Source organism: Rhinopithecus roxellana, chromosome 16, assembly GCF_007565055.1.
Source record: "Rhinopithecus roxellana isolate Shanxi Qingling chromosome 16, ASM756505v1, whole genome shotgun sequence".
In the NCBI taxonomy this organism is placed as follows: Eukaryota; Metazoa; Chordata; class Mammalia; order Primates; family Cercopithecidae; genus Rhinopithecus; species Rhinopithecus roxellana.
In genome coordinates, this window is record NC_044564.1 from 10385697 (window position 1) to 10405263 (window position 19567).

A 19567-nucleotide genomic window follows, 5' to 3' on the forward strand; every position below is an offset into this window, starting at 1 on the left:
AATTTGGAGGTCATTTTTGGTAGTATGGACATTTTGACAATATCACTTCAATCCATGAATGTGGGATATCTTTACACTAATTTTGTCATCTCAGTTTCTTTCATCAGTGTTTCATCGTTTTCAGTGTACAGATCTTTTAGTCATTGGTTATATTTATTCCTAAATATTTGTTCTTTTTGATGCTATTATAAATTGGATTGTTTTCTTGATTTCTTTTTTAGATAGTCAATTGTTAGTGTATAGAAATGCTACAATTTTTTTATGTTGATTTTGTAGCCTGCAACTTGACTGAATTTGTTGATTAGCTCTAACACTTATTTTATGGAGCCTTCAGAGTTGCCTGTGTATAGGACCTTGGATCTGCAGTGAAACAATTTTATTTCTTCCTTTCCAATTTAGATTTCCTTTTTTCTTTCTTTCTTATTTATTTATTTATTTTGACTAATTTATCTGACTAGAATTCCCAGTACTGTGTTGAACAGAAGAGGTGAGAGTGGGCTTGCTTGTCTTGTTCCAGATCTTAGAGGAAAAACTTTCAGTTTTCCCCCATTAATTATGGTACTGACTGTGGGCTTTTCATAAGTGGTTTTTGTTGTGGGGAGGTGAGCTCCTTCTATAACTGTTTCGTGTAGAGTTGTTTCTTTTAAATCATGAATAGATGTTGGACTTTGTCAGATGCGTTTTCTGCATACCGTTGAGATGATCTTGTGGTTTTTATCTGTAATTCTGTTAATGTGTTCTGCATTGATTTGCCTTTGTTGAACCAACCTGGCGTTCCAGGGAGGAATTCCAGTTAATCATGGTGTGTAGTCTTTTTGATGTAATGTTGAATTTGGTTTGTTAGTATTTTATTGAGGATTTTTACATCTGTGTTAATCAGAGATATTGGCCTGTAGTTTTCTTTCCTTCTGGTGTCTGTGTCTGCCTTTGGTATCAGGGTGATGCTGTCTTCATAAAATGAGTTTCAAAGTGTTTCCTCTTCTCTTTTTTGGAAGGATTTAAGAAGAATTGGTAGAATTAAGTAGTGAAGCCATGTGGTCCTGGGCTTTTTCTTTGTTGGGAGGTTTGTGATTATTGCTTCAATCTCTTTATTTATTACTATCTGTTTTTAGGCTTTAGATACCTTCTTTGTTCAGTCTTCATAGATTGTGTATTTCTAGAGATTTATCCATTTCTTCTGCATTATTCAGTTTGTTGGCATATAAGTGTTTGTAACAGGCCCTTGTGATCATTTTTATTTCTGAGGCATCTATTATAATATCTCCTTTTTCATTTCTGATTTTGAGTCTTCTTTTTCTTCATTAGTCGATTTTATCTTCACCAACTTAGTTTTGTTGATTTTTTTTCTATTGTTTTTCTCTATTTGATCTATTTCTGCTCTGATCTTTATTATTTCCTTCCTTCTGCTAACTTTGAGCTTAGTTTGTTCTCTCCTAGTCGTTGAGGTATGAAGTTAGGTTGTTATTTAAAGTCCTGCTTCTTTGTTAATGGAGGTGTTGATTGCTACAGAATTCCTTTTTTTTTCTTTTTTTTTTTTTTTATTAAAAAAAGAGAGACGGAATCTCACTATGTTGGCCAGATTTGTCTTGAACTGCTTGGCCTCAAGCAGTCGTCTCACTTCAGCCTCCTAAAGTGCTGGGATTATAGGTCTGAGCCACCACACCCGGCCCCAGACTTCCTTGTTAACACTGCATCACCCTAGTTTTGGTATGTTATGTACTGTTTCATTTGCCTTGAATACTTTTAAAATTCCCGTTTGATTTCCTTTTTTACTCAATGGTAGTTTAAGAATGTGTTGTTTAGTTTCCATGTATTTGTCAGTTATCCTGTTTTCTTGCCGTTACTCTTTTGAGACGGAGTCTCACTCCGTTGCCCAGGCTGGAGTGATCTCTTCTCACCGGAACCTGCGCCTCCCAGGTTCAAACGATTCTCCTGCCTCAGCCTCCCCAGTAGCTGGGACTACAGGCGCCTGCCACCACGCCCAGCTCATTTTTGTATTTTTAGTAGAGACAGCGTTTTCTTTTTTTGTTGTTGTTGTTTTTTGTTTTTTGAGACGGAGTCTCGCTCTGTCGCCCAGGCTGGGGTGCAGTGGCCGGATCTCAGCTCACTGCAAGCTCCGCCTCCTGGGTTTACGCCATTCTCCTGCCTCAGGCTCCCGAGTAGCTGGGACTACAGGCGCCCGCCTCGTCGCCCGGCTAGTTTTTTGTATTTTTTAGTAGAGACGGGGTTTCACCGTGTTAGCCAGGATGGTCTCGATCTCCTGACCTCGTGATCCGCCCGTCTCGGCCTCCCAAAGTGCTGGGATTACAGGCTTGAGCCACCGCGCCCGGCCTTTTAACTTTTATAATGGAATTAAAAGTGATGTGTCTACCACTGTTAGGGTAATACAGTATTATGTTTGTGTCTGTATATGTCCCTTGACCAGTAAGTTTCATGCTTTTTATGCTTTTGTGTTGCTATTTAGTGTTCTTTTGATTCAGTATGAAGAATTCCTTTTAGTCATTCTTGGAAGGCAGGTGCAGTGGTGATGAACTCCCTCAACTTTTGTTTGTCTGGGAATTTTTTTTTTTTTCCCTCTGTGTTTCTGAAGTATTGCTTTGCCAGATATAATGTTCTTGGAACATTATATCTGAACACCCATCTGAAAGGAAGGGTTTTTTCCCTTCCTTTCACCGTTTTGAATATATCATCCCATTTCTTTCTGGCCTGAAGGTTTCTGCCGAGAAATCTACTGATAGTCTAATGAGGGTTCCCATGTATGTGATGAATCACTTTTCTCTTGCTGCTTCCAGAATTCTTTTTGTCTTTGACAATTTGATTATACGTTCCTCGGGGAGCACATGTCATCTTGAGAGAGAGGCCTCTGTATCGTCTAAATATGGGGCCAGCAGGGATGCTGGCCCTTAACAGGGAGGGGAGCCCTCTTCTGTAGGCTCAAAGAATTTCAGGTAGTCAGAATCTGAGGTTCTCCAGGCCTAGAAGTTTGTATGCCACGAGTCATAGTCTCTTTCCTTCCCATCTAGGGTCTCACCTTGGCCTTGCAGCCTTCTTGGGTTGGGGGTTTAGCTTGCCTGGCAGCCATTCATTTCTGGTCCCGGCCCCTGGCTGCCAGAGAGCACAGCTCAGTGCCCTTGGCTTTTGGTCACACATTGCTGCTTCTCAACCTTCTTTGTCTTTTCCCTAGACCATCTGCAGAGCTCAGTGCAGCCGCCACCCCCTCGTCCTTACACTTCCCGCCTCCATGTTCACAACACATCACCTAGTGGATGCCCTCCCACTGGTCCCCACCATATGGCCCCACCTCTTGCCTTCTTGAGCTGCTCTTGGCACCACCTCCCATAGGTTAGTTCTCTGGGAAGCAGCCTTAGAGACAGAGTCACTGTTTGGGGCTGACCGTTTGGGAGAGAGGTGGGTGAGCAGGCATGGGCCAAGAAAGGGAATGGCGCCCACGCCAGGCTCAGCACCTCACCTGACCCCCAGGGGCTGGGGCTGAAGGGACCCGCCAGAACAGCTGCCCATGTGCTGGGCCTGGATAAGCGCCCTTCTGACCCTGCCTCGGCCCCTCGCTGACTGGGTGGCTCTCTGGAGCTGAGCCCCAAGCCTTCTCCTAGGAGCCTGGGTGGTGGGCGTCTTGTCTAGCACCAGGATTAGTGAAGGTGGCATGTGGTTTTGGAAGCAGCTCACCAGTGGAGGACTTTTGTGCGGGTGCTAGACGATGACCAAGACAGAGCCCATCAGTTGGGCTTACGCTTCCTCTCAGTTCTTCTTCTTATGTGTGTTGTGTCTTTTAATTTTAGTATTTATTTTGGTACAGTATTTGTAGTACTTGTTATTATAGAATACATTTGTTAAACTTGAAACCAGTTTTTTTTTTTTTTGGCAGAAGTTTGGTTTCAAGAAAAGGTTGAGTTGGTGCTTATAAAAGCTGCAGGTTTTTTCTGTGCTTTCAGTTAGTGTTGTAAGTAACGATGCAAAAACACTATTTCTGCAGCTAAAACAGTGTTACACCAGAAAAGCAGCCGGCCTCCTGTACCTATCTCCAACGCGACCAAACGCAGTTTCCTAGGCAGCCCTGCTGCAGGGACCCCGGCTGACCTGCAGCCCCCCGCGCAGCTGCCGGCGGAAGGCTGTCACAGGCACTACCTGCACCCCGAAGAACCTGAATACCTGTAAGTCTGTCTTTCTGCTTTCAGAATCAGTTCACCATCTTGTGTCCCTTTTTGTGTTAGTTTAAAATATTCATTGAAGTTACCTTTTTTAACATAAGCAATTTGTAGTAGCTTATGAAAGATTTTCTTTCTGCCACTGCCCTTCTGGCCACTCGGTCCCCTCTACAGAGGCCGGGAATGATACTAGCAGGAAATTCCTTTGAGGATGTGTACCTAATTCTAACATTGTTTATGGAACAGGTGTTTTTCTGTTCTCTTTTCCACCATGTGTTACACTGTTTAGGAAATGATCTAAAGATTAGAAAGTTGAATTGACAGTTTAGATGTGCTGTTTATGGTCTGATAGATAACGAGTGAAATCCTCTTGCATTTCAAATACTGTGAAGTCTTCAAAGAAGAGTATTCGTTTACTTCATTAACTTTGGGGAAGAATTAATTTGATTTGGTGAAAAAGTTTATAGAGCTGCTTAAAGGCTAAACAACTCTAGAAAAAGAGTTGTTTAAAAAGCGTTTTTTGGAAAACGAATTTTCATCACGAAGACCTAATTTGGATAACCATATCTGGGATAGATTGACTGTCCCAGAACTGGGGGAGGGGATGAAGGAACCTTCCCTTGGAGTAAGAGTGAGCTTTGTGTTTTGTGTGGTAGGAGGGCCCACAGCTGATTCCAGCCTGGAGCCAGTTAGCACACCTAGAGTGGATAAACATTGTTAGCATGTGGCGGTTTAAGATGAAAACACTATTTAAAAGTGATTTTAAATAATTCACATAAATGAATGGTTCAGTGAGACAGCATGGCGTAGAACGAACTCATTTGTTTCAGGTTGTTTGAGAGGAGCTAAAACCGGCGACCGTGTTGAGGGTTGGGATGCCGGGGCTGCTGGAGCCAGGAGGGAGGAGTTGAGAGGCCCTTGTGATACAGGCAGTGAGGCGGGTGCACAGCCAGGGGTGGGGCTTAGCTGAGGGAGGGGTTTGGATGTGTTCTGTGTTGGGGGGCTTTGAGACTGGTGTGTGTCCCCGGAGCTCAGAGCAGAGGTGGGGCGGTAACTCCGTGCCCGTGGGCACAGGCGGGGTCACTGAGTGAGGAGGATGCCTCAAGGCTGAGCCACCCCTCACATGAGCCAGCGCGGACACTTGGCATCCTTTCTCTGGTCTTTGCGTGTCTGTTGTTGAGCCCTGTGTGTGTGTGTGTGTGTGTGTGTGTGTGTGTGTGTGTGTGTGAGCACAAGAAGCTGGTGCCCCGTACACACTGCTCTGTGACCTGCTCTTTGCACCCAGCAGCCTGTGGTGAGAATTTTCCCACTTGGTGCATCCTACTCTGCCACAGTTTCAACAGCTACCCGGTCTTTCACGTCACAGGTGTGCTGTGAGCATCCGCTGTCCCCACGGTGTCCAGGCTGCAGGGTTTGCATTGTGGCCCTGACACAGGTCCCTGTGCCATTCATGCTCTGCCCAGCTTCCCCGGGCTCCCTACCCTGAGCCCCTGTCTCCGCAGCCCTTTCGCGTATGTGCTCCTGCACGCGTGCTCTCACTGTGTCTCTGTGGTGTCTGTGTCCTGACTCTGGTGTCCTCTGTCCGTCTTTGCCTCTTCAGGCCTAGGTGTGCTAACTCTGGTCCAGGGTGCTAAGCTGTCCCCTGCGATTTCCCCAGCCTGTCTGCACCTGGCAAATTATCCCTTTACCAAATTCTCCCCAAAGTGAAACAACCAAGATAGCTGCCCTGCAGTGCGAGCGTGCTTGTTTCTCGGGAGCTGGTGCCTGTAGGGTGGCAGGGGCTGCTGGGTGCCAGTCTCACGGGTGTTTCTCTGTCAGAACTGTGCAGTCCGCACACGTGTGACCTCAGCCTTTCCTGCACGTGCCGTTCTTCCCGGGATTGAGGCCCTCACACCCGTGCCTCTGTGTGCTCCTCTCATCATTCTTTCCCTTAAGCTGTAAGCCAAGGAATGGTAAAGGTGTGAGTGATTTTAGAGGTTTTTATAGATATTGCCATATTGTCCTCTAAAAATGTACATTTTTACCCTCCCACCCGCAGTGTGGGAATGTTCATGCTGCTCTCTGTGCTGGGTTTAAGTTACTCATCAGTATCTTCACAGTTGTGGCTTAGTACGGTGAGCATCATCCTTGTGGTCTATTTTCTCTCTGAAGTTCTCTCTCTCTCATTTTTTTATTGAGACAGTAATGTGCATTTTTGAAAACTGTTGCTTGTCAAAGGATCACTTTTTCTTTTTACTTTTGCTTATCTCAAAAAATCACTCTAATTGCACGCTTGGGTTTTGCTTTTCCCGTGGGAAGCTGGTTGTGTTGTAGATACACCGGAGAGTCGGTGTGCCCCTGTTCACGGTGTGTGGATGTCCATCCCAACTTGGAAGTTCTGGTACTCTTGGCTCATTTTTCCCGAACAGTCCGAGTTTCTCAAAACTTGGTGTGAATTCAGGATGGTCCTGTATACTCGTGCATTTGCTGTTGACCTTGAAGTTTGATAAAGGAGGGATTTTCCCTGTAATTCTTTTTCCATTTAGTGGGAAAGGAACTGCTGCCTTCAGCCCATCCCATCCTTTATTGCCACTGCGACAGAAACAGCAGAAATCCATACAGGGAGAGGACATCCCCGGTAAGAATGTTGTTTCCTCCTCGTCTTTTTTCCTTAATTTCTGGTGACTATAGATTAGTAAAATATTCCTCAAAATTAACTCATTTTATTCTGATGTAGTGATTTTTTTTTGTTTTGAGATGGATTCTTGCTCTGTAACCAGGCTCCCTGGTTCAAGCGATTCTCCTGCCTCAGCCTCCCACGTAGCTGGGGTTACAAGCACATACCACCATGCCCAGCTAATTTTTGTATTTTTAGTAGAGACATGGTTTCATCATGTCGGCCGGGATGGTCTGAATCTCCTAGCCTCGTGATCTGCCCACCTCGGCCTCCCAAAGTACTGGGATTACAGATGTGAGCCACTGTGCCTGGCCAATGTAGTCATTTTAGTTAAGACTGTGGCCAGATAAATTTTAACTTGTGTTGATGTAGCTCAGAATTTATAGTCTTGCAGTGAAAATATTGTTGACAGCGATTACTTTCTGTGTAGTAGACACAGAGTAACTGCGACATAAGCAGGAGCTCACTCATGCTGAAGCGCTCTCACAGTTCTGGTTACTTCGTTGGACCGGTCGCTGTTGAACCTTGTGTTACCATCAAAATGTGGGACAAGTGCGTAGTTTTGCCTCTCTGCTTTCCGTGAGGCCCTTCTAGTGTACTAACTTACGAGGCATTTTTCTGGAGAAATGGTCATACTGAAAGAATTTCGAGTGATAGAAAATTGGTTGCTTAACACTGTCTGTTTCCTCTGAACTGCAGATCAGCGACATCGATCGAATTCTTTGACCCGAGTTGATGGTCAGCCTCGAGGAGCAGCAATAGCATGGCCAGAAAAAAAAACCAGGTGAGTCTCTGTTTCAGCGAAGTTTCTGTTTGGAATGTTTTTTATACTAAACAGCAGTTCTTAAGATGTCACCCCGACTCCCTGAGGATCACCGAGACCCTTTTAGGGAGTCCCTGCGATCAGAATTATTTTTATAACAACACTAGGAAGTTACTGCCTCTCTGCAGCCTCACGCTTGTGAGTGTGCCGTGGGATTTTTCGGAGTCTGCACGCCATGTGGTGTGGCAGCAGGTGGAGTCAGGTATGAGGGTCCAGCCAGATCCCAGAGCTGTACAGGTGTCAAATAGTGCCTGCCCTTACACTGGAAACTTCCCTTCTGGAGAATATAGTCATTTGTCATGGAATGGACTAATTACTGTAATTTCAATCATTGTTTAGAAAATGAGCTTTAATTTCTAGGATGATAAATAGAGATTAATACTGATAAATAGAAACAAAAGCTCTTTGGGGTCCTCAGTAATTTTTAAGGGTATCAGGAGGTCCTGGGACTAGAGTGAGAATCACAAAGCTGAAATGATCTCTGATTTTCTTCTGCCTCGTGGAAGAATGAGTTTAAATCTCCTGCGTATGAGAGGCGTATTCTCGTTGCACGGCCGGCATTCTCACCCACCGGTCCGTGTTGGGGGTCTCTAGTGTATGCAGCAGCGCACCCAGTGGACCTTCCCTCTGTTTCAGGCCTGCGTCCCAGCCGACACCTTTTGCTCTCCATCACGCTGCGAGTTGTGAAGTGGATCCCAGCTCTGGCGACAGCATCAGCTTGGCCCGCTCCATCAGCAAAGACAGTTTGGCATCCAATGTTGTTAATCTGACCCCACAGAACCAGCCACACCCCACAGCCACAAAGACGCCTGGGAAGAGCCTCCTGAACAATGTCAGTATCGAGGATGAGGAAGAGGAGCTTGTGGCTATCGTTAGAGCAGACGTGGCTCCCCAGCAGGCTGACCTGGAGTTCCCCAGGGCCTCACCCCGGGCCTCAGGCCTTATAGCAAGTGCCCGGTCTCCGCAAGGACAACTGGACACCTCAGAAAGTAAGCCTGACAGTTTTTTCTTGGAGCCTTTGATGCCAGCGGTGCTTAAGCCAGCGAAAGAGAAGCAGGTGATCACCAAGGAGGATGAACGGGGGGAAGGGAGACCGAGGAGCATCACGTCCAGGAGGCCAAGCGAGGGCCCCCAGCCTTTGGTACGAAGGAAAGTGACTGGCAGTCGTGACTTGAATAGGACTTTTACCCCAATTCCATGCTCAGAATTTCCCATGGGCATCGACCCCACCGAGACAGGACCGCAGTCAGTGGAGACCATGGGAGAGGTGTGTGGGGGGCCTCTGGCCCTTGGCGGATTCGATCCATTCCCCCAGGGACCATCCACAGATGGCTTCTTCCTTCATGTAGACAGGGCTGATGAGGACACTGAGGGAAGGTTATATGTTAGTTGTTCAAAAAGCCCCAACTCCCACGATTCAGAGCCGTGGACTCTGCTCAGGCAGGATTCTGACTCGGATGTGGTGGACATAGAGGAAGCCGAGCATGATTTCCTGGGTGAGGCCCATCCTGTGGTTCTCAGCAGATACATCGGGGAGGAAGAGTCGGCTAAACTGCAGGAGGACATGAAGGTGAAGGAACATGAAGACAAAGATGATGCCAGTGGCCGCTCGAGCCCTTGCCTGAGCACAGCGTCTCAGATGAGCAGCGTCTCTGTGGCGAGTGGGAGTGTGAAGATGACCAGCTTTGCAGAGAGGAAGCTCCAGAGACTCAACAGCTGCGAGACCAAGTCCAGCACCAGCAGCTCCCAAAAGACCACACCAGATGCGTCCGAGAGCTGCCCGGCGCCTCTGACCACATGGAGGCAGAAGAGGGAGCAGAGCCCGGGCCGGCATGGCAGGGACCCCGCCAGCCTCCTGGCGTCTGAGCTGGTACAGCTGCACATGCAGCTGGAGGAGAAGCGCAGGGCCATTGAGGCCCAGAAGAAGAAGATGGAGGCGCTGTCGGCAAGGCAGCGCCTGAAGCTCGGCAAGGCTGCGTTCCTGCATGTGGTGAAGAAGGGCAAGGCCGAGGCTGCCCTGCCCCTCAGGCCGGAGCACTTTTCAAAGGAGTACTCTCAGCACAACGGAGAGGACTGTGGGGATGGCGTTTCCAAAACTGAAGACTTTCTCGTGAAGGAGGAGCAGAGAGAGGAGCTCCTTCACGAGCCTCAGGATGTGGACAAAGAGAGCCTGGCCTTTGCTCAGCAACATAAAGCAAAAGACCCTGTGGCTCTGCATGAGCTGGAGAGAAATAAGGTGATCTCCGCTGCCCTCCTGGAGGACACCGTTGGGGAGGTTGTCGATGTGAACGAATGCGACCTTTCCATCGAGAAGCTCAACGAAACCATCAGTACGCTGCAGCAGGCCATCCTGAAAATCTCTCAGCAGCAGGAGCAGCTTCTCTTGAAGTCTCCCACAGTCCCAGTGCCGGGCTCTAAGAGTAACTCGCAGGACCACAAAGTGAAGGCGCCAGTCCACTTTATGGAGCCACTCTCTCCTACGGGCGTGACTGGCCACCGCAAAGCCCCTCGGCTGGGTCAGGGCCGGAATTCCCGTTCCGGAAGGCCGGCGGAGCTGAAGGTCCCAAAAGACAGGCCACAGGGCTCCTCCCGAAGTAAAACCCCAACACCCAGTGTAGAGACGCTCCCGCACTTGCGACCCTTCCCTGCCAGCAGCCACCCTCGGACGCCCACGGACCCTGGCCTGGACGGTGCCCTGGAGCCCAGCGGTGACCCACATGGGAAGTGTCTCTTTGATAGTTACAGGCTCCACGATGAAAGCAACCAGCGGACACTTACTCTGTCCTCTTCCAAAGACACCAACATTCTTTCGGAGCAGATGAGCCTCAAAGAAGTTCTGGATGCGAGTGTGAAGGAGGCGGGGCCCAGCTCCTCAGATGTCTCGGGAAAAGAGAGCATCCCCGTGGAGGAGCCTCTGAGGAGCAGGGCCAGCCTCATTGAAGTGGACCTCTCGGACCTGAAGGCCCCCGACGAGGACGGGGAGCTGGCAAGCCTCGATGGCTCGGCGGACCTCATCAGTGAAGGCGACCAGAAGCCGGGGGTCGGCTTCTTCTTCAAGGTAAGGGATCAGTAGCATCTGTTTCAGGCACTTGTGATGTGTTGCCACCCTACGTGATTGTGAGGTAGAAAACACAGACCTGCGCCAGGCTGGCCAGCCGCTCCCGTAAGAGGCCAGGGGATGCGTGTGTTTAGCTTTGTGGGCCACAGAGTCTCTGTCCCGAGGACTCCACTTGGCCAGAAGCAGTCCTGGGCAGTACGAAGGCAAGCGAGCGTGGCGTGGCTGAGATGACTTTGTTATGAGCCCTAAAACTGGAATTTCATGTGATTTTCAACATTGTTCGTTTTGCTGGTTTTCCAGTCAAAACCCTGTTGTCGCCCCATCCTGCCCCAAAGTGTAAAAAGCGTTCATCGTTAGAATGCTCTGGCGGTGGCCAGGCCTGGCCTGTGGGCTAAAGTTTGCCAGCCTCTGATATAGCAACTTCAAAAAACATTTTTTGTACATCTTTCTTGTAATTTTTTTCCTTAGAGATGAAGGGAAGTGTAAACTGAACTGTTTTAATAGTCAGTGCATCACATGATGTTTCGCTGTGACGTTCGTCATCTCCTAAGATGATAAGACCATATTTTTGTTGTAGCTTTTCAATGTTGAGACAGATGTTGATACACAGTTACAGTATTGGGTGCAGTAATGTTCTGTACAGATCTGTGGCCTAGGAGCAGTGGCTGACCTCGCCGAGGCCTGTGGGGGGCGCTGCCAGCCAGGTGCGCACACACTCCATGATGCTCACAGGACAGCGAAGTCGCCTAAGAACCTATTTCTCAGAATGTTTTCTCTCGGCAAGGGACACGCAACTGTTTCTGCTTTGCCTCCAGGCAGTTATGAATTTGATTGAGAGGATACCAAATCATCAGGCGGATCTTAGCAAAAGAGGCAAGCTTATTTGGTGGTTGCACTTCTGAAATGTAAACAAATTAGTAACCAACTTCAATATTCTCTTTTTTGGGCTCTGTCGCCCACGCTGGAGTAAAACGGCATGATCTTGGCTCACTGCAACCTCTGCCTCCCAAGTTGAAACGATTCTCCTGCCTCGGCCTCCTGAGTAGCTGGGAGTACAGGCGTGTGCCACCATGCCCAGCTGATATTTTTTTTTTTTTTTTTTTTTTTTAAGTGGAGACAGGGTTTCGCCATATTGGCCAGACTGGTCTTGAACTCCTGACCTCAGGTGATCCACTCTCCTTGGCCTCCCAGAGTGCTAGGATTACAGGTGTGAGCCATCCCACCTAGCCAATTTTTGTATTTTTAGTAGAGACAGGGTTTCGCCATGTTGGGCAGGCTGGTCTCGAACTCCTGACCTCAAGTGATTCACCCACTTCAGCCTCCCAAAGTGCTGGGATTACAGGAATGAGCCACTGTGCCCAGCCTTGCTCTTATTTTGGAAATACACGTGTACTTTTTAAGGCAAATTGGATTTCACGTGAGATGTTTGAAAAGTTGGGTGATGCCTAGCGCCTTTGAAATGCGCCTGTTTGTCTTCATTCGTATTTTAGAGTCTGTAATGGTTAAAGAAAAGTGTAGAAGTCTTTATGCGTTAAACTTTTAAAGGTGTAGTGACAGTCGGCTGCTGGATCGAGTGCGGCCGTGTCGGGCTTCTGAGGGGGTTCCTGTCATACTCTGTGTGGCTTCTGTCTTGCAGGACGAACAGAAAGCGGAAGATGAGCTCGCCAAGAAGCGGGCGGCCTTCCTCCTGAAGCAGCAGCGCAAGGCCGAGGAGGCCCGCGTGCGCAAGCAGCAGCTGGAAGCAGAGGTGGAGCTCAAGCGCGATGAAGCCCGGTAAGCCTCCCGCTGCCAGGGAAAGCAGACTGGGCAGGAGCCTGGTGGGTCCCTGGCGGCCCCCGTCCCATTCCCAGCACTGGGCATGGACCATGGCAGTGAGTGCCTCAGAGGGTCGTACTCCTCCCATGGGTGACCTCCCTGAACTTTCACGGCCGCTGCTGATCTGCAGGGAGGACATGTGTTGCTGGTGGCCAGTGAGGCTGTGTGGCCTGGTGGCTCATCTGCAGGACTGCCCTTGCAGCCTCTGTGCCCGCTTGTGGAGGCTGGCCACCCTTGGTGCCAGCGGCTGGGGAGCACCCGAGAAACGCGCCTGGACAGGGCGCCGCGGCGCAGGCGTCGTGGAAGAAGCCCCGTGACCGAGCAGTGTCTGGGCCTGTGTTTCTCTCAGGCGCAAAGCTGAGGAAGACCGGGTCCGGAAGGAGGAGGAGAAGGCGCGGCGTGAGCTCATCAAGCAGGAGTATCTGCGGCGGAAGCAGCAGCAGATCCTAGAGGAGCAGGGGCTCGGCAAGCCCAAGTCAAAGCCGAAGAAGCCGCGGCCGAAGTCAGTGCACCGGGAAGAGTCGTGCAGCGACTCCGGCACCAAGTGCTCCTCCACCCGTAAGCGGCCCTGGCCCTCACGTGGGCAGCGCTTCCTTCCGTGGGCGGCGGCCTCACGTTCTTCAGCTCATTGCAGTTTTGTCAAGAGTGGTGTGAGGCGGGAAGGGTGGAGATGATTTTCCCTGTTTCACGGATGACAGTGTTGAGACCAGAGGCTCTGAGATGTGCAGCACATCCAGGCGCAGCCTGGCTCCCTGGGGCGGGGTGGCGTGGCGGCCTCTGGCCGAGCTCTGCAGGGCCAGGTGAGCGGAAAGGTACAGGGGACAGGTACGTGTCTGTCAGAATCTGTTCATGACCATCATCTGTTTCTGTCTCTGGCAGCTGATAACTTGAGCCGGACTCAGTCCGGCTCCAGCCTGTCCTTGGCCTCTGCGGCGACGACAGAACCCGAGAGCGTTCATTCTGGGGGCACACCCTCTCAGCGGTAAGGGACCTGAGACGGCCGCCGGCTGGAGGCTGGAGCACGTTGGGGAGGGGACAGGGTGGGACTTCCTGATTAAAAACAACGAGAAAGGCTTTGTAACTTTAGTTTTGATAAAATTTCACATTTACAGAACAGTTGCAATCATGTCATCAGGAATCCCAGTGCCCTTCACACTGGCTCCCCAACTGGTTAAACTTGGCAGCCTTTGCCTTATCACCCTCCCCTTTCCTCCACCCCACACATGCATGCCTGCTTCTTCATCATTATGAGTCCCTTGGAGTCCAAGCATGGTGGCTTACCCCCATGATTCCAGCACTTTTGGAGGCTGAGGCAGGAGGATCACTTAGGCCCTGGAGTTCCAGACCAGCCTGGACAACAGAGTGAGACCCCCATCTCTACAAAAAATACAAAAGAAAGTTAGCTAGGTGTGGTGGCATGCACCTATAGTCCCAGCTACTTGGGAAGCTGAGGTGGTAGCCTCGCTTGAGCCCAGGAAGTTGAGGCTGCAGTGAGCTATGCTCACACTACTGCACTCCAGCCTGGGCAACAGTGAGACGCTGCCCAAAACCCCAAAACCAAACAGAAGAAAACCACTCCGTTGGAGATGCCGGGCCTTTCAGAAGAAAACCACTCCGTTGGAGATGCCGGGCCTTTCAGAAGAAAACCACTCCGTTGGAGATGCGGGGCCTTTTTTGCTTTAATACTTCAGTGTGTATTTCCTGGAACGAGGAAGTTTTCTCGTGTAATCAGTTACCAAGCCAGCACTTTCATCCAATGTGCAGTCCCCATTCAGCTGTCCTCAGTTGTCTCAAGAGTGTCCCTGACAACCGTGGTGTTCCCTAGTCTAGGATCTGGTTTGGGGTGACGAATGGCCTTGAAGTGCCATGTCCCTTTAGTCTCCTTCCATCCAGAGCGGTTCCTTAACCTGTCTGTGCCTTTCTGGACCTTGACTTTTGGTAACCACAGGTCAGTTATCCTTCTGGCTGCCTCTCAGTTTCGGTTTCCTGTGATGAGACTGGGGCCTCACGCTTCTGACTGAGCAGCCCAGAAGCGAGCGTGTGTCTTTCTCAACGCAGCCTCTCTGGTGGGCCCTAGGACTGCTCCTGTGGTGAGAAAGTAACTTCGGGAGAGAGGCTGGGGACTGGTCTGGACCTCACTGGAACTGTCCACAGGGGCTTTAGTGATCACTGTGGAGCTCCTGCTCACCGCTTCCTCCACGTGTATTGTCAGCTCCCGTGGGAGAAAGGGCCTCCTCCGCCCATGTGTCCCTTTATTTTTATGTGCACACCGTGTGGCCTCTGTTCTCTCTGCACCTGTGGGCCATGTTTTCTTGCCTCTTCACCCGACTCATGGCTCCTTGTTGTCTCTGGGCTTTGTGGCGGATCCCTCCGAGGGACTGCAGATTCTGTTTGAGTTTTTGTTCTGGTGGTCAATTACCGTGGCTGGATTCAGACTCCAGCACTGTCTGCCTGCTGTGTTCAGCCTTTTGGCATCTTTGGTGCTCAGTGGAGACTCCCTGCAGGGTGGAGCTCAGGCCTTCCAGGGATCAGAGTCACTGGGGCCCAGGTTTTCAGACTCGGCCCACTGTGGCCCTTCCTTCCCTAGGCCTCATCCCTGGCTGGGCAGCAGCACAAGTGGTCCAAACTTCATCTTCTGGCTTCCTGAGCCAGCAGCACTGTGCCCTGTGCTGTGCCTGTGCCCTGCTCAAGGGAGTAGTGCCTCCAGCAAGGGCTGCGTGGAGGTGAACCCCTTCAGTGAAGGACTGACTCCCCTCTGTCCTCATCACTCCCTAGTACCTGAAGTGTTTGCTTTTATATTTTGCTCGGAGTGTCTGTACTGCGTGGAGGTTGTGGCGACTCGAGCCCCCACCGTCACTGGAAGCCTCCTCCCCTGCTGATGTGCTTCCTGTCCTTGTTGCGGGCTGGCCCCTTGCCAGCGGTGGTGAGAGGAAGCCAGTGCTTCACCTGCCTGTCTCTTGTCTGTTTCTGCCTGCAGAGTGGAATCGATGGAAGCCCTGCCCATACTGAGCCGTAACCCGAGCAGGAGCACAGACCGAGACTGGGAGACCGCGTCGGCAGCGTCTTCCTTGGCCTCGGTGGCTGAGTACACAGGTGACGGCCTTCGCCCTCCTTAGAGGTCATCGTGGGCATGGCCACACGCCTTTGCGTGGCTCTTTCAATATCTGTTCTCTATTTTGGTCTAAAAAGTATTTTTTTAACAAAGATGTTTTATTTAGTGAAAGAGAGCTATTTTTAGCTCTTTGGTGCTGAAATGGGCATGTAGTTTAGTAGAAACTCTTAGTCCTGCCTTGCCCTCCTGGCCATATGCCGTGCTGTCTGCTGTGCAGGGGGCAGTGGACCTGGGGGCGGCAGAGCCCAGGAGTGGCAGAGCCCGGGAGTGGTGGGAGTGCTTGGCTCTCACCAGCTGCCCTTGGAGCAGGCGTGGGCTCAGGGCACGGTGAACTGGAGGTGCTGCTGTGGCTGAGGAGTATGTCCTGGGGCCTTTGAACTTTAGACTTTTTACAAGTTTTTTCCCTGGTTTTGTCTTTTTTTTATAGTTAAGACACTGAATTTAGAAAGGGGATAAATTATTGACTACTTTCGTCTTTAGTTGTCTAAAAGTTTATAAGTTAAAATTCTTTTGAATAAATTTTAAGTGACTTTTACTTCCCATTTTTAAATAATCATAAATATCTGTAATTCAGCCTACCCCATTGCTTGCTTCTAAGACATTGTTGGTTTTCTTTTTTGTGCGTGTTCGTGCCTTGAAATAATAATTTTGCCAATCCTGGCCTCGTTTCTTAGGTCCCAAGCTCTTTAAGGAGCCCAGTAGCAAATCAAACAAGCCGATTATTCACAATGCCATATCCCATTGCTGCCTGGCTGGAAAAGTGAATGAACCCCACAAGAATTCCATATTGGAGGTAAGTATCACGTTTCAACCTCAGTTTTTATGTGAAGTAAAAAATGTTTGTAAATTAAGCATTCCTTCTACAAGAAAACACCCCAAATCTTTGATGAACGAGAGTTGCTAGGGAGGATGCAGATTTCAGGGAAGGCCGTTCCAGGCAGGTGGGAGTGAGGCGTGCCAAGGTCCAGGGGCTGCAGTGAGCCTGTGCTGGAGGAACACCCAGGAGGACGGGGCAGGGTTCAGAGGCTACATCCCTGTGTGGGGACTCTGTGGGCTGAGGAAAGACTCAGCTTTACACAGAGTGAGACAGTGGATGCAGGTGTGGGCAGAGGAGAGCCAGGAACCCACCTGCCCTTCCCAGCAGATCAGAGCAGTCAGCAGGGAAGCCAGGGAGGCAGCCTGATGGTGAGTGAGGAACAGGGGCCAGGGCCAGAGTGGTGGGGTGGGGAGGGCGGAGCGGGGAGGGTGGGAGGAGGCATGCATCTGCTGAGCGTGTGGACTCCGGAGCACACAGTGTGCATGCCCAGGGAGGGGCTTGGAAGCAGGAATCTGAGGGTCCTGCATGGGGCCTAGGCTGGCCCCTGAGGGGCAGGACTGGAATTCCAGGGGAGAGGAGGCAGAGCCACTGGACCCCGCCCCAGATTCAGGCCCGTGTGTGGCCTTAAGTTGCTGACCTTGGGATACAACGGCTTGTGAATGAAAATTATGCAACAGTCTGTCACCCACCAGAAATTCTGCTTTTTAATAATTAAGACTAACCCCTGGTCCTTAGTTGGTTTAGTTGTAAAAATTAAAGTGGCATACGGAATCGGTGACCCACTTTAAAACGGATGTGTTCTTCTTGATAATGAAGATCATCTAGACTAAGAGGGGCCCCAACCTAGGCAGGTCTCATGGGACTGGGGATGGAAGTGGCCATGGTCATGCCCTTTCTGCTTAGATTTTCACAGGAAGAGAAGATCACCTAGACTAAGAATGGCCCCGACCTAGGCAGGTCTCATGGGACTGGGGACGGAAGTGGCCATGGTCATGCCCTTCCTGCTTAGATTTCCACACGGAGAGGTGGTTGGCCCCTTGTATCAGTGGCCCCCAGGATCACCTTGCATGCAGAGGTGCACTGGAAGGACTCGTGGCCCTCAGTGTGGAGTCGACCCATGGCTTAGATTTATTCCAGCACTGTGGAGGGAGCCAGAGCCACGGGGTGAAGAGGGAGAAGACAGAGGCAGGGCCAGGCCCTGTGCAGCTCCCTCTGCTCTCATTCTTCCAGCAGCAGATCCAAAGCAGTCTGGGGGCCATGGAAAGCCCATTTGAGACTGGACGCCCTGAGCTCTCCCTGGGGGCTGGTCACGAGGCACAGCCCTTGCCCAGTGTGCAGCAGTGTGCCTGATGCCTGGGCGGAAACCAGCGTTAGCGTGTGGACCAGCAGTTGAGACTCAGGGAGGCCCTCCTGTCAGCCAGTGAGTGACTGCGAGCTCTGCAGATAGCAAGTTCCCAGGTGCCCGCTGAGGGCCGCCCAGCAGGCAGGCCTTTCTAGGACAGCAGCCATCTCAGCTGTGCCACGTAAGCTGAGGGCACCACATGCTTCCTTACCGCGCAGGCAGCAGTAAGTAAATAAGATGAACCCCACTCCCCACAGTCCCACTGTCCCTACAAATTAAATGTTCTTTCTTTTTGGCATCTAATTCTGTTCATATTTAAACACAGTGTTTGTAGGGTTGAAATCATTATTATATACACTTTTGGATTCTCTTAAAAAATATGGATTACTTAAAATAATAAGCCCCATTATATGCTGATACATTGTGTATTTATGAAAAGTAACTTTTCTAAAGGCAAATAAATAGAAGAGTGGCATTGACATAAGAGGACTGACATCTCAGCCGCTTGTGCCCTCCGTCCATTACAGCCACACGGCCCAGGACCTTGGGAAGGTTCCGCCGCACACTCGTGAGAGGCAATGAGGCCTTAGCCTTTCCAGGTCAAGGGTTTGACCCTGAGATTCCTGGGAAGGCCTCAGGACGTCTGGACCACATGTGGAGAACTGCCGGGGCAGACCCATGTGCTCCCATTCCCAGGCATGTGGAGGGTCTGTTTTTAAAAGTTACCAAAACAGGCCCGGCGCGGTGGCTCAAGCCTGTAATCCCAGCACTTTGGGAGGCCGAGACGGGCGGATCACGAGGTCAGGAGATCGAGACCATCCTGGCTAATACGGTGAAACCCCGTCTCTACTTAAAAATACATAAAACTAGCCGGGCGGCGAGGCGGGCGCCTGTAGTCCCAGCTACTCGGGAGGCTGAGGCAGGAGAATGGCGTAAACCCGGGAGGCGGAGCTTGCAGTGATCTGAGATCCGGCCACTGCACTCCAGCCTGGGTGGCAGAGCAAGACTCCATCTCAAAAAAAAAAAAAAAAAAAAACTAGCCCGGCGAGGTGGTGGGCGCCTGTAGTCCCACCTACTTGGGAGGCTGAGGCAGGAGAATGGCGTGAACCCGGGAGGCGGAGCTTGCAGTGAGCTGAGATCCGGCCACTGCACTCCAGCCTGGGCGACAGAGCGAGACTCTGTCTCAAAAAAAAAAAAAAAAAAAAAAGTTACCAAAACACTTGAAGGTATGTTTTAAACTTTAGAATACAATCAACAAACGCTGCGACAGGCATCAGCGGTTTGTCATATTTACTTCAGATTCTTCTTTTTATTTTGAGATGGAATCTCGCTCTGTCGCCCAGGCTGGAGTGTGGTGGTGCAATCTCAGCTCACTGCAACCTCCACCCCTCCAGGCTCAAGTGATTCTCTGAGTAGCTGGGACTACAGGCATGTGCCACCATGCCTGGCTAATTTTTGTATTGTTAGTAGAGATGGGGTTTCACCATACTGGCCAGGCTAGTCTTGAACTCCTGACCTCAAGTGATCCGCCCACCTCAGCCTCCCAAAGTGCTGGCATTACAGGCATGAGCCACCGCGCTTGGCCCAAACAGCTTTGTGAGATATCATTCATATACCATAAAATTTACCCTTTTAAACTATACCATTCATTGGTTTTTAGTACATTCATTAGAATAGCACTAACCATCACCACTGCCTAATTCCAGAACATTTTCATCCTCACAAAAAGAAACTCTGCCCCCGTGAACAGTCACTCCCCTAGTCTTCCTGCACCCCAGCTC

General features: G+C 50.2%; 1 protein-coding gene across 5 annotated transcripts in view; it reads left to right on the forward strand.

The window, feature by feature from the left end:
- The window catches only part of CAMSAP1 (calmodulin regulated spectrin associated protein 1), a 118211-nt gene that overhangs the window by 76937 nt on the left and 21707 nt on the right, over positions 1-19567 (forward strand). For 4 of the 5 annotated variants that reach the window (XR_004053956.1, XM_030919389.1, XM_030919391.1 and 1 more), the window contains 9 exons: positions 3992-4169; positions 6689-6780; positions 7519-7603; positions 8279-10700; positions 12337-12473; positions 12865-13073; positions 13395-13497; positions 15493-15608; positions 16302-16420. Coding sequence is in view for 4 of the 5 variants with exons in the window: in XM_030919389.1 (XP_030775249.1) it covers positions 3992-4169; positions 6689-6780; positions 7519-7603; positions 8279-10700; positions 12337-12473; positions 12865-13073; positions 13395-13497; positions 15493-15608; positions 16302-16420 (3461 nt within the window). In the remaining variant the exon portion in view is untranslated. Of the gene's footprint in view, positions 1-3991; positions 4170-6688; positions 6781-7518; positions 7604-8278; positions 10701-12336; positions 12474-12864; positions 13074-13394; positions 13498-15492; positions 15609-16301; positions 16421-17674; positions 18572-19567 lie in introns of those variants that run through there. The other variant, XM_030919390.1, reaches the window with a different exon arrangement.